Source organism: Lithobates pipiens, unplaced genomic scaffold, assembly GCF_037356315.1.
Source record: "Lithobates pipiens isolate NorthernLeopardFrog02 unplaced genomic scaffold, aLitPip1_a1.2 Scaffold_13, whole genome shotgun sequence".
Taxonomy (NCBI): Eukaryota; Metazoa; Chordata; class Amphibia; order Anura; family Ranidae; genus Lithobates; species Lithobates pipiens.
The window spans coordinates 540,978,215-540,992,445 of record NW_027507718.1 but is presented as its reverse complement, the minus strand read 5'-3'; the positions used below and the strand labels follow the sequence as shown (position 1 = coordinate 540,992,445).

At 51.1% G+C, this 14,231-nt stretch overlaps 1 protein-coding gene across 4 annotated transcripts in view; it reads right to left on the bottom strand.

The window, feature by feature from the left end:
* The window catches only part of LOC143975773 (retinol dehydrogenase 11-like), a 169,464-nt gene that overhangs the window by 75,708 nt on the left and 79,525 nt on the right, over positions 1-14,231 (bottom strand). For 2 of the 4 annotated variants that reach the window (XM_077478296.1, XM_077478295.1), the window contains exons 2-3: positions 3,505-3,744; positions 2,791-2,880 (exon numbers count right to left, since the gene is read on the bottom strand). The exons of the other annotated variants lie outside the window; for them this stretch is intronic. In XM_077478296.1, the coding sequence (XP_077334422.1) occupies positions 2,791-2,880; positions 3,505-3,744 (330 nt within the window). The remainder of the gene's footprint in view (positions 1-2,790; positions 2,881-3,504; positions 3,745-14,231) is intronic. 4 annotated transcript variants of the gene reach the window in all.

The following is a 14,231-nucleotide window of genomic DNA, read 5'->3' as shown; positions in this document are numbered from 1 at the left end:
AAATCGCTCCTCATTCTTATATTTCTCTTTAAAAATGCCACTGTTCTCCTTCAGAGAGCTCACCAGCTCTTTCTGCCTCTTAACAGCTTCCTCCAAGTCCTTCACCTCAGGCCTCAGAGCCGACCTCTTCTTGCTGTACAATTTGCACAAACTTGTTTTTTCTTCCGAAATTCAGTCATCAAAATCAACAATCTCTCCTCTTCTTCCTCAATCTGCTTCATCTTTCCAACAATCCTCTGTCTAAAGGCAGGCAGGGACTCCTCACTCCTTTGGCCAGGCCCAGAATCTTCCACAGGCCTAGCCAGGGGGCCCCCGCCGGGGTCCTCCCCAGGATCCAGCATCCCTCCTGGGGCAGAGAAGCAACTCTAGCCCCTGGTCTCTGGAAGCACAGGAGCAAAGGAACTAGCAACCTCGCTGACAAGGAGAGGAATGGCAGTTTCCCACCATCCCTGTGCTGAGTTCCCGGGTCTGTACACCCGCTGTGCCCATTATGAGGGGTTCCCACCATCCCTGTGCTGAGGTCCTGGGTCTGTACACCCGCTGTGCCCATTATGAGGGGTTCCCACCATCCCTGTGCTGAGTTCCCGGGTCTGTACACCCGCTGTGCCCATTATGAGGGGTTCCCACCATCCCTGTGCTGAGTTCCCGGGTCTGTATACCCGCTGTGCCCATTATGAGGGGTTCCCACCATCCCTGTGCTGAGTTCCCGGGTCTGTACACCCGCTGTGCCCATTATGAGGGGTTCCCACCATCCCTGTGCCGAGTTCCTGGGTCTGTACACCCGCTGTGCCCATTATGAGGGGTTCCCACCATCCCTGTGCAGAGTTCCCGGGTCTGTACACCCGCTGTGCCCATTATGAGGGGTTCCCACCATCCCTGTGCTGAGTTCCCCGGTCTGTACACTCGCTGTGCCCATTATGAGGGGTTCCCACCATCCCTGTGCTGAGTTCCCCAGGTCTGTACGCCCGCTGTGCCCATTATGAGGGGTTCCCACCGTCCCTGTGCAGAGTTCCCGGGTCTGTACACCCGCTGTGCCCATTATGAAGGGTTCCCACCATCCCTGTGCTGAGTTCCCGGGTCTGTACACCCGCTGTGCCCATTATGAGGGGTTCCCACCATCCCTGTGCCGAGTTCCCGGGTCTGTACACCCGCTGTGCCCATTATGAGGGGTTCTCACCATCCCTGTGCAGAGTTTCCGGGTCTGTACATCCGCTGTGCCCATAATGAGGGGTTCCCACCATCCCTGTGCTGATTTCCCGGGTCTGTACACCCGCTGTGCCCATTATGAGGGGTTCCCACCATCCCTGTGCTGAGTTCCCGGTCTGTACACCCGCTGTGCCCATTATGAGGAGTTCCCACCATCCCTGTGCTGAGTTCCCGGGTCTGTAGATCCGCTGTGCCCATAATGAGGGGTTCCCACCATCCCTGTGCCGAGTTCCCGGGTCTGTACACCTGCTGTGCCCATTATGAGGGGTTCCCACCATCCCTGTGCTGAGTTCCCGGGTCTGTACACCCGCTGTGCCCATTATGAAGGGTTCTTACCATCCCTGTGCCGAGTTCCTGGGTCTGTACACCCGCTGTGCCCATTATGAAGGGTTCTCACCATCCCTGTGCCGAGTTCCCGGGTCTGTACACCCGCTGTGCCCATTATGAGGGGTTCCCACTGATAGGGATATGTACACAGATAATCAAGGAACCTATGTACAGGCCCAGCACTACCTATAGACAAGGTAGGCGCCAGCCTAGAGCAAACATCAGTCAGGGGTGCCATACCGATGCCCCCCCACCACCTCCAGGCTCAGTGACCGACTCCACCCCCCCACCCAAATGGCAGCAATCTATAAAAAGGTGGGGTATACATGGGCAGGGCAAAGGGGGTGGAGTCAGGGGTGGAGCCAAAGGGGGTGGCAAAATGAGATTTTGCCTAGGGTGTCAAAAATCCTTGCACCCGCCCTGTGTGTATGTTTTTCTATTCTGAATTCCTAACAGGAGGGGGGTGTATTTTCCTCAACCAAAGTGGAGTTACCCTTCAAGCTTCCAAATTCTGATAAGCCCCCCACCCGCAGACCCCCACAACCACCGGGAAAGGGTTCTGGGTTAAAGACCCTTGTCCCCATCCACATGGGGACAAGGTGCCTTGGGGTGGGGAGGCCCCAAAGCACCCCCTCATGTTCAGGGCATATGGCCTGTTATGGTTCGGGGGGCTCATATGCCTGGCCTGCCAGGCTACGTGCTTGGATAAGGGTCTGTATGGATTTGGGGTGGACCATACTTCAATTTTTTTTTAAATACATACCAGACCCCAAGGGCCTGGTATAGATTGACATTTTTTTCTATTGGCGGCAAGGTTTTTTTTTTTTGTCACGCAGCGGTCGGTGGGGAAGACCGCTGACAGCTGAAAACTCACCTGTTGTTAAGAACGCCGCTTCCTGAGCCACTTCTTAACAACCGGCAACTATTCACTGTGCAAGTAACACCCTGCTCGGCCCGAACAGTTCACCCATCTCTGGTCATCAGTCTGCCGTAGGCAGGAGGAAGCTTTTCCTCAGTCTCCTCCCCCTCCTCCAGTGACTTTGCCTAGCCTGAGATGATGTCATCAGTCTGCTGCAGGCAGGAGGAAGCATTTCCTCAGTCCACTCTCCCCCCAGTGATCAGACTGCAACATTGTAACTTTTATCAAGTGACAAGGTGAGTGCCGGCAGCAGGGGCTGATCTGTGTCAGACGTTTGTTATTTCTCCCTGGATGGTGGCTGCACAGAGGATGCACATAGGAATGATGACAAGACTTACCCACAAGCAGGTTGGTGAGCAGGAAAGGGCCCAGGTGGTTGGTGGCGTAGGTGACCTGCAGTCCCTCCGATGTTATGGCGTGGGGCATTCCTGGAAGGGAACATCAATCTTTTAATGAGCCATTTAAGCAAAAATCATAGAAGACTCCAAGCAGAGTTCTCACTACACTGGCTAGAGATGTGCGTTTTACTCATCATCGCCTCCTTCAAGACACAGTTCAGTTACCAGGCTTAAATATCCCCAGCATTCCCGCAACACAGGGGCAGTCTATGGAGACAAGGAAGACCCCATCCAATGGGCTCTAATTTCAGGCTACATGCACCCCGTTCATTCTGAGCTCATCCTTCCTCAGTGCATTGCAGGACATGTTCTGCAGATATTCCAATTCAACAAAAGTTGCTTCCTAAGGACCTTCTCCACTAGAGGTGCGAGCCTGATTGGCAGGAAGTGTTTCCAATGACAGCCCGGGGGACTGATCATGTGATCATTGTAGACCCTCCCACTGAGCTCTCATTTTGGAAGATTTCAGTTGACTGGTATGACCCATCTCTGTGTCTACAGACACCAATAGGGATCTGCAATAGGCGGTCCGCTATAAAGTCCACCAGAATATTGCCCTAAAGGGGAATTCTAGCCCAAACCAGAGTAAGGAAATGTATACATTGGAAGGGTGACACCCCACCCTCCCGGGGTCACCGTGCCGTAGATCTGTACCTGACGCTCCGGCGTTATTCACCAGGATGTCCAGTCTCTTCTCATTGCGCAGTATGCGGTCAGCGAAGGCCCGGACGGAGGACATACTGCTGGTGTCCAGGATCTCCAGGACCACATTCCGGTTCCCCGTCTTCCTTTGGATCTCTTCCAGGGCCTTCTGACCACGTTCCCGACTGCGACACGCCAAGATGACCCGACCGTTCCTCCGGGCAAAGTCCAGCGCTACGAACTTCCCAATGCCTGAAAACCAATGCAGAGAGTTATTACTGACACTGGGGGGGGGGGGGGGGGCAACATGTACAGGACACTGGGGGGACGGGGGCACCGTGTACAGGACACTGGGGGGACGGGGGGCACCGTGTACAGGATTCTGGGGGGATGAGGGATGTGTGTACTGGACAATGGGGGATGTGTGCACCACATACCAGACATTGGGGGGGGGATATGTGCCAGACACTGGGGGGGGGGGGGAGATGTGTGCACAGTTTTCTGGACACTGGGGGGATGTGGGTGTAACGGAACGGTCCCACACTCCACTTGAGTGCTTCAATCAGTCTGAACATAGATATCAGATATTATAGCCGCATATTGCAACCAAGAACTAAGCAGGAATCGTTTAGCTGCTAAACTTGAACTCTTTATTGAACAAGAATACAAGCTTTTTATACATTACACACTCAGATTAGGCTGATCACATTATCATATGCAAACGCAACTGTATACAGAAATATAATTAACAATATAAACATTAAGTTAATTGAACTAGCCACCTGGACAATTAGGGATCTCATTCCAACTCAGACTTGCCGGCATTGAGCTCACAAAGTACAATACACATTATTACAAATATAAAAACATCCCCACAGTAGTATGCTAGCAGACAATAGGTGTTATAATTGTCACATCTAACAATGGGTGAAAGACAGGTGGTCTGATCTGATGAGATTACCATCTGCTTTGAGTCTTCCCAGTGATGAGCAGTCATGTCTGGTAACATGGATGTTCATGGGCCTAGACTCCTGGAATCTGTGTGTTCTGGGGAGACGTGAACTTGAATCAGAAACAAGACCGCTCTACGGATCCCCCAGGCATACACCTTCCAAAGAGTAGTGTTCCCTTAAATGCCAGGGCCCATAGTCAGTGGGGAGACAGGGGCACCGGACACTGGGGAGACGGGGGCACCGTGCACCGGACACTTGGGAGACAGGGGCACCGGGGGGTGTGTGCACCATGTACCGGACACTGGGGGGGTGTTACATAGTTACATATAGGGATGAGCTCGGTGTTCGAGTCGAATGTTCTGCAAACTCAGAACTTTGTGGGGCGTTCGCGCCATATTTGTGTGGAGCTCACGGCCCACAATGCACTGCACCATCGCAGTGCATTGTTAGCTGATGATTGGCCAAGCATGCACTGTGACCCCGCATGGTTGGCCAATCACAGCGCCGGCAGCGAGGAGAGCCATAATTGGCCACAGGCATGGAGAGCCATAATTGGCCACAGGCAGGATGCCTGTGGCCAATTATAGCTCAGGGGGGTTTAGTACACGCCCCACACTATAAAAGGCCACCAGCGCGGTGGCCTTGTGTAGTGTGTTGGCATGCAGGGAAAGAGCAGGATAGGCAGGGACAGTGTCATCTTTGCTTGTTAACCTAGCGCTGTTACAGTGGGTGTTGTGTGCCTCCTGCACAGTATACACCTGAAGATACCCCTTATTGCTGGTGTTGTTCTGTTTCTATACCACAGGCAGCTGCAGCAGTTAGTCAGTGTATTGTGCCACCTGCACAGTGTACACCTGAAGATATCCCAATTACTGGTGTTTTTCAGATCCTTAACTACAGGCAGACAACTGCAGTAATTACAGTTGGTGTACTGTGTCATCTGCTCAGTGTGCACCTAAAGCTACCCCAATTTCACGTGTTCTCATCTCCCTTCAGGCCATTAGTATGTCTGGAAGGCCAACAAGGAGAGGCAGACAGTCACGAGCCAATAAAAGAGGGCAAGCAGGCTCTGTGTCTAGAGACAACAGTGCTGGTCGTGGACGTCATCATCAGCACGTGGCCATAGGACACGCTTGTCCTTATTTTCGGCAGCTGGACGTGTTGCACCACATCATGCTGAAGACTTGGTAGAGTGGATGACCAAGTCCTCTTCATCCTCCTCATCCTCTCTCACCCAGGCTCAGGGTACTGGCAAAGCAGCTTCCCTCGTCTCAATGTCATCAGTGACTCCTTCCCTAGACCCACCATGTCCTCCTGAGGAGTCTCCCGAACTGTGTGAGCACAGTGTTGGGTACATGACCCAGGAGGATGCCCAGCATTTTGAAGGCTCTGATGATGACACTCAGCTAGAGGAAGGCAGTAGCGTGAGCACAGAGAGAGGGGATGCTCAAGAATGACAGCAATCTGGCAGTCATGTTCCACCAGGTGCAGCATACTGCCAGGTTTGCTCCAGTGATGAAGAGGGAGGGGATGAAGAGGTCACTGACTCCACGTGGATGCCCGATAGGAGAGAGGAGGAGAAGGCACATCTCCAACGAGGCAGGATGCCCTCCGGGGGCCAGCTTAAGGGCAGCACACCGACTGAATCACACCGCAGAGCTCCGCCTGTGCAGGGCGCTGCCTCTGCACATTATTCCAAAAGTTCTTTGGTGTGGGCCTTTTTTGAGACGAGTGCATCAGATCGCACCACTGCTATTTGCAACATATGTCTCAAACTTATCTCACGTGGCTAAAACATCAGCTGCTTGGCCACCACATGCTTGACCAGACATGAAACCTGCACTGAGAGGAATGAAGGTGTAGAATTAGGTGTGTCACAGCCAAGTACTTCCGGGCACTCTGCTAGCAGTACACCCACGTCCGATTATAGCAGACAAATGTCCCTGCCCCAGCTGCTGGACCATCAAAAGAAGTTCACTCCCAGCCATCCACATGCCCAGCGGTTGAATGCTAGCTTGGCTAAATTGCTAGCACTTCAACTGCTGCCTTTTCAGTTGGTAGACTCGGCCCCCTTCCATGAGTTTGTACAATGTGCGGTTCCTCAGTATCAGGTTCCCAAATGCCACTTTTTCTCATGGAAGGCGATTCCGGCTCTCTACCGGCATGTGGAAGGCAATGTCCTTGCCTCGCTGGACAGGGCGGTCAGTGGTAAGGTGCATATTACCGCTGACTCATGGTCCAGCAGGCATGGACAGGGACGTTACCTATCTTTCACGGCCCATTGGGTCACTCTTCTGGCAGCTGGGAAGGATGCAGGACAAGGTGCAGTAGTGTTGGAGGTTGTTCCGTCACCATGCCTCCAAAATGCTATTACTGGTTGTGGCACACCTCTCTCCTCCTCCTCCTCTTCTTCCTCCATGGCCTCTTCCTGTGCTTTGTCCTCAGAACCAGCGGTGCTCCGTAGGCATTCAAGGGGCTACGCAAGTATGCAGGCAAAAAGATGCCATGCCGTGCATGCGCTGGTGTGTTTGTTGACGCCACACCAGCTTAAGCCAAGAATGGGGGTTTGCGACAATGGCACCAACCTCCTCTCCGCCCTCTGACAGGGACAACTGACCCATGTGCCCTGTGTGGCTCACGTCCTTAACCTGGTGGTGCAGCGGTTCTTGGGCAGGTACCTGGGCTTACAGGATGTCCTGAGGTAGGCCAGGAAAAGTCTGTGTGCATTTCCACCGATCATTTAATGCCTGTGCTCGGCTGGCTGAGCTCCAAAAGGAGTTGAAACTGCCCAAGAACCGCCTTATATGTGACATGCCACAAGGTGCAACTCAACGTTGACCATGCTGAAGCAGCTGCACATGGAGCAGAGGGCCATCAATGAGTACCTGTTCGACTACGGCACCAGGACAGGGTCAGGGGAGCTCGGTTTTTTCCCCCAGTGGGGCATGATCAGGGATGCATGCACTGTCCTGTCACCATTTGAGGAGGCCACGAGGATGGTGAGCAGTGACAGTGCATGCATCAGTGACACTGTACCTCTCGTCCACCTGTTGGAGCATACGCTGTGTGGAATAATGGACAGGGCACTTGAGGCAGAACAGAGGCAGGAAGAGGAGGACTTCCTTGCCTCTCAAGGCCCCCTTTATCCAGACAGCGTTCCTGCTGGAAAACGTGTTACTGAGGCTTCGTCAGTCACAGAAGGAGTGGTGGAGAAGGTGGCCGTCTGACCGATGCGTTCAGACAATGTTTTAGTCCGCAGCCCCAAGGTATGATCGTTTTCAGCAAACATCGTCAGCGTCTGATTTACATGGTGCAGGAATACCAGACTTGGACACCTTTCACATCAAAAATCCTCTGGCTTACTGGGTCTTAAGGATGGATCACTGGCCAGAGCTTGCACAGTATGCAATTGAGCTACTGGCCTGTCCTGCATCCAGCGTTCTTTCGGAACGCACATTCAGTGCTGCTGGAGGCTTTGCAACCGATCACAGGTTGTGCCTGTCCACCGACGCGGTTGATCGACTGACCTTCATAAAGATGAATCAGTCTTGGATCACCACCAGCTACCAAGCACCTGAAGCTAATGTAACCGAGTAATTGTTTTTTGAAACGTCACATCCCTTCAAGACTGCCTATGCTGATGCTGAGTGACTGTCCTGTTATGTTGACTGACTATCCTCTTCCTCAATGATCCTGCTGATAGCTTGGAAGAATATTTTTGGATCTGGGTGATGCCACAAGTGGCTAAGGCCCAATTTTTCAGCCCCTGTTTAACAGGGGCAGGTAATTACAATTCTTGATATAATATTTCACAGCAGAGCCCGTTCCTGTGCCCACCCAGAGTAACTGTGAGGACTTATAGTGTTGTGGCACCAGCACCACAACCACCAAAGGCCCAATTTTTCTACCACTGTTCAACAATGGCATGTAATTACAATTCTTGATATAATCGTTCACAGCAGGGCGCTCCAGCGCCCACCAAGAGTCACTTTGAGGGCTTACAATGTTGTGGCAACACCAACACCTTGTTCCGCCATTTCTGCAGAGCATATTGGGCAGGCCCCTACTTTCAAACTTCCAACTTATAAACGTCTCCTACTTGAAAACGGAAGGAGACAACAGCAAGTGAGATGAAAAAAGATGGACGGCCAAAAAAAAAAAAAAATTATACAGGGGTGATAACCCTTCCCTATGTTTTCCAAAAAGCTTAAAAATAGATTTTTTGACTGGAGCTACACTTTAAAAATGTTAAAAATTACAAACAGATTCTACTTAACACAACAAATCTACACAGTCCCTGTCTTGTTTGCACCGCCTGTATACTGCTGTTCTGAGTATATAGGGCCTGGGGGCCCCACGCCTTTCCTTTTTTAAATTTGGGTACCCGGTTCCCCTTAATATCCGTACAAGACCCAAAGGGGCTGGTAATGGGCAGGGAGGGCTACCCATGCCATTTTTCTCAATGATTTTCATCCATATTGCCGGGACCAGACATTACATTAAAACCGCAAGCAGTTTTAAATGACTTTTTTTCCGTTTAATGTCATTTTGTGCAGGGACTGTTCTAAACACGGGAAACACGTGGCACTTCACAGGCATACTACAGACACCCCCCAGGCACCATATTTAAAGGAATATTTCACTTTTTTTTTCACTTTAATCGTCATTAAAATCAGTGCTCCCGAAAAAACAGCTGTTTTTAAAAAAGATGTTGGCATTGACCCATGTCCCCTGGGGCAGGAGCCAGGTCCCCAAACACTTTTTAGGACAGTATCTTGCATATTAGCCATTAAAATTAGCACTTTTTATTTCAAACGTTCGAGTCCCATAGACTTCAATGGGGTTCTAAAGTTCGTAGGAATTTTCGGTCCATTCGAAAGTTGTGGTGCGAACCGAATCGGGGGGGGGGGGGGGGGGGGGTGGGGGTCTGTGTTCGGCTCATCCCTATATGTCAGTATTACATTGTATATCCTGTATGTTGTAGTCATTCAGGTTAATATCTAATAGTTTCTTGAAATGATCGATGCCCCCCGCTGAGACCACCGCCTGTGGAAGGGAATTCCACATCCTCGCCGCTCTTACAATAAAGAACCCTCTACATAGCTCAAGGTTGAACCTCTTTTCTCCTAATCTTAATGAGTGGCCACGAGTCTTATTAAACTCCCTTCTGCGAAAAAGTTGTCTCCCTATTGTGGGGTCACCAGTCGGGGATTTATATATTGTGGGGTCACCAGTCCGGGATTTATATATTGTGGGGTCACCAGTCCGGGATTTATATATTGTGGGGTCACCAGTCCAGGATTTATATATTGTGGGGTCACCAGTCCGGTATTTATATATTGTGGGGTCACCAGTCCGGTATTTATATATTGTGGGGTCACCAGTCCGGTATTTATATATTGTGGGGTCACCAGTCCTGTATTTGTATATTGTGGGGTCACCAGTCTGGTATTTATATATTGTGGGGTCACCAGTCCTGTATTTGTATATTGTGGGGTCACCAGTCCGGTATTTATATATTGTGAGGTCACCAGTCCGGTATTTATATATTGTGGGGTCACCAGTCCGGTATTTATATAATGAAATCATATCCCCTCTCAGGCGTCTCTTCTCCAGAGAGAATAAGTTCAGAGCTCACAACCTTTCCTCATATCTAATATCCTCCAGACCCTTTATTATCTTTGTTGCCCTTCTTTGTAGTCGCTCCATTTCCAGTACATCCTTATTATCCTAGTAAGTGTAAATATTAAAAACAGTGGATGAAATTCATGGTTTATGGGCAAGCTTGACTTGGCAACCCTGAGTGTGGACTCGATGCGTTTCATGGCGCTTAAAGCCAATGATAAGGAGTAGGATGCATGGGTACTGGCTAAAGAATGGAATTCATGGATAAATAGGTGAATGAAGTCTCTGATAGTATGTCATGCTTTCAAAAAGAGAGCAGGATTTGAAGATTTATACATTACCATGGCTCCTGGAGAGATGCCTGAGCCTACACAAATGTAAAGGGGGGCTCTGATATAAGGGGTGCTCTGTGGGTTCTGATGTAAGTGGGGGCTTTGGTGAGCAGAGACCCCCTTACATCAGAGTTTCCCATTACACCAGAGTCCACAATATTTCCCTTCATATCAAAACCCCCTTTAAATCAGAGTTCCCCTTTACATTGCAGTCCACAGAAACCCTGCGGATCCAGATCCAAAGGGGGGAACCCATGCGGATCCAGATCCAAAAAGGGGGGAACCCGTGCGGATCCAGATCCAAAAAGGGGGGAACCCATGCGGATCCATATCCAAAAAGGGGGGAACCCATGCGGATCCAGATCCAAAAAGGGGGAAACTCATGCGGATCCAGATCCAAAAAGGGGGGAACCCATGCGGATCCAGATCCAAAAAGGGGGAACCCATGCGGATCCAGATCCAAAAAGGGGGGAACCCATGCGGATCCAGATCCAAAAAGGGGGGAACCCATGCGGATCCAGATCCAAAAAGGGGGGAACCCATGCGGATCCAGATCCAAAAAGGGGGGGAACCCATGCGGATCCAGATCCAAAAAGGGGGGGAACCCATGCGGATCCAGATCCAAAAAGGGGGGGAACCCATGCGGATCCAGATCCAAAAAGGGGGGGAACCCATGCGGATCCAGATCCAAAAAGGGGGGGAACCCATGCGGATCCAGATCCAAAAGGGGGGAACCCTGCGGATCCAGATCCAAAAGGGCGAACCCTGCGGATCCAGATCCAAAAGGGCGAACCCAGCGGATCCAGATCCTAAAGGGGGGAATCCTGCGGATCCACATCCAAAACTGGGGAATCCTGCGGATGCAGATCCAAAAATGGAGGGAATCCTGCGGATCCAGATCCAAAAATGGGGGAACCCTGCGGATCCAGATCCAAAAGGGAGAACCTTGCGAATCCATATCCAAAAGGGGGGAACCCTGCGGATCCAGATCCAAAAAGGGGGGAACCCATGCGGATCCAGATCCAAAAAGGGGGAAACTCATGCGGATCCAGATCCAAAAAGGGGGGAACCCATGCGGATCCAGATCCAAAAAGGGGGGAACCCATGCGGATCCAGATCCAAAAAGGGGGAAACTCATGCGGATCCAGATCCAAAAAGGGGGGAACCCATGCGGATCCAGATCCAAAAAGGGGGAACCCATGCGGATCCAGATCCAAAAAGGGGGGAACCCATGCGGATCCAGATCCAAAAAGGGGGGAACCCATGCGGATCCAGATCCAAAAAGGGGGGAACCCATGCGGATCCAGATCCAAAAAGGGGGGGAACCCATGCGGATCCAGATCCAAAAAGGGGGGGAACCCATGCGGATCCAGATCCAAAAAGGGGGGGAACCCATGCGGATCCAGATCCAAAAAGGGGGGGAACCCATGCGGATCCAGATCCAAAAGGGGGGAACCCTGCGGATCCAGATCCAAAAGGGCGAACCCTGCGGATCCAGATCCAAAAGGGCGAACCCAGCGGATCCAGATCCTAAAGGGGGGAATCCTGCGGATCCACATCCAAAACTGGGGAATCCTGCGGATGCAGATCCAAAAATGGGGGGAATCCTGCGGATCCAGATCCAAAAATGGGGGAACCCTGCGGATCCAGATCCAAAAGGGAGAACCTTGCGAATCCATATCCAAAAGGGGGGAACCCTGCGGATCCAGATCCAAAAGGGCGAACCCTGCGGATCCAGATCCAAACGGGCGCGAACCTTGCGGATCCAGATTCAAAAGGGCGAACCTTGCGGATCCAGACCCAGAGAGGGTACTCTCGTGATTACCTCCATATGATTTAAATTACAAAATGTATGTATAGTGTAAAATAAAAAAATAAAAAAAAGAAATTGCTGTGTGCTGCTAAAGTGTTCGGGTTTGGCTGAAAGAAAAAAGGTGCCAACCCTACTCTACGCTCCTCAACGATGCCCGGTTCTGTGTTCTTCTTGAAAAGAGCCAAACAGCACACCTTGAACCCCCAGTCTGCTGTGAAATCTTTGCCTGGGAGAGACCTTTGATATTTGTACTGGTGGGCAGTCATGTTGGAACAGGAAGTGACTGTCCCCAAAATGTTCCCACAAAGTTGGGAGTGTAAAATTGTGTAAAATTTCTTGGTATGCTGACGCCTTAAAGGGGTTGTAAAGTAAATTTTTTTTTTTTTTTTTAAATAACAAACATGTCATACTTACCTCCACTGTGCAGCTCGTTTTGCACAGAGTGGCCCCGAACCTGCTCTTCTGGGGTCCCTCGGCGGCTGTCTCTGCTTCCTCCCGCAGGTGCTTCTCACGTTAATGCGAGCTCCCTCGCATTGGTGAGAAGCACTGCGGGCGCGCTCCCGTGATACAGCCGGCGGCTATAGCCGCTCGCTGTATCACAAGGCCCCGCCCCCCGGCGCGCTGCGTCATTGGATGTGATTGACAGCAGTGCGAGCCAATGGCTGCGCTGCTTTCAATCCATCCACTCCAGCCAATCAGCGGCCAGGCTGAGCGGCGAAGAGGACGGCGGGGGCGAGCGCGGGATTTTCGAGGGGTCAGGTAAGTAAAACGGGGGGACTGGGGGCGCCGGCAGTGTGAGATGTTTTTTCACCTTAATGCATAGAATGCATTAAGGTGAAAAAACATTTACCTTTTACAACCCCTTTAAGAGTTCCCTTCACTGGGACTAAGGGGCCAAGCCCAACCCCAGATAAACAACCCCCCCCCACCATAATCCCCCCTCCACCGCCACACCATAACCCCTCCTCCACCAAATGATTTGGACCAGTGCACAAAGCAAGGTCCATAAAGACATGGATGAGCGAGTTTGGGGTGGAGGAACTTGACTGGCCTGCACATTCCCACAGGAACTTCTAAACCTTGTGGGTTTGTCTTTCAGGGGTTGGGCTTGGCCTGTTAGTTCCAGTGAAGGGAATTCTTAAGGGGTCAGCATACCGAGACATTTTGGACAATTTCATCCTCCCAACTTTGTAGGAACAGTTTGGTGGATGACCTTTTCCTGTTCCAACACGAGTGCCCACCAGTGCACAAAGCAAGGTCCATAAAGACATGGGTGAGTGAGTTTGGGGTGGAGGAACCTGAATGGCCTGACCTCAATAGAACACCTTTGGGATGAATTTGAGCGCAGACTGAGAGCCAGGCCTTCTCGGCCAACATCAGCGCCTGACCTCACGAATGCTCTTCTGGAAGAACGGTCAAATATCCCCATAGACACCCTCCTAAACCTTGTGGACGGCCTTCCCAGAAGAACAGGAGAGGAAAAGTGACTCGCTCTAAGAGAGGTCCATCTGTCGTTCCACGAGTAATTCTTTGGGTCACCATACTGAAAGAAATTCCAAATGCACGAGAGTATGAGAGAGGTTCCCAGAAAGTAGGTAGAACGTGACTAGGGTGACCACATTTCCAAAATGCCATTCAGGGACACCCCCCCCCCCCCAAGTGCGCACACCCTCGTGCCAGCCGAAACAAATTTTGGAAAAACAAAAGCAAACAGTGGTCACCAGTTTAGACAGATGGTATACATCCTCTACATATATATTTTGTATTGCCCCCACCTGTCAGCTTCATTTTTTTATTGCCCCCACTTGTCAGCCTCATTTTATTGCCCCCACCTGTCAGCTTCATTTTTTATTGCCCCCACTTGTCAGCCTCATTTTATTGCCCTCATTTGTCAGCTTCATTTTTTTATTGCCCCCGCTTTTCAGCCTCATTTTATTGCCCCCCACCTGTCAGCTTCATTTTTTATTGCCCCCACTTGTCAGCCTCATTTTATTGCCCCCACTTGTCAGCCTCATT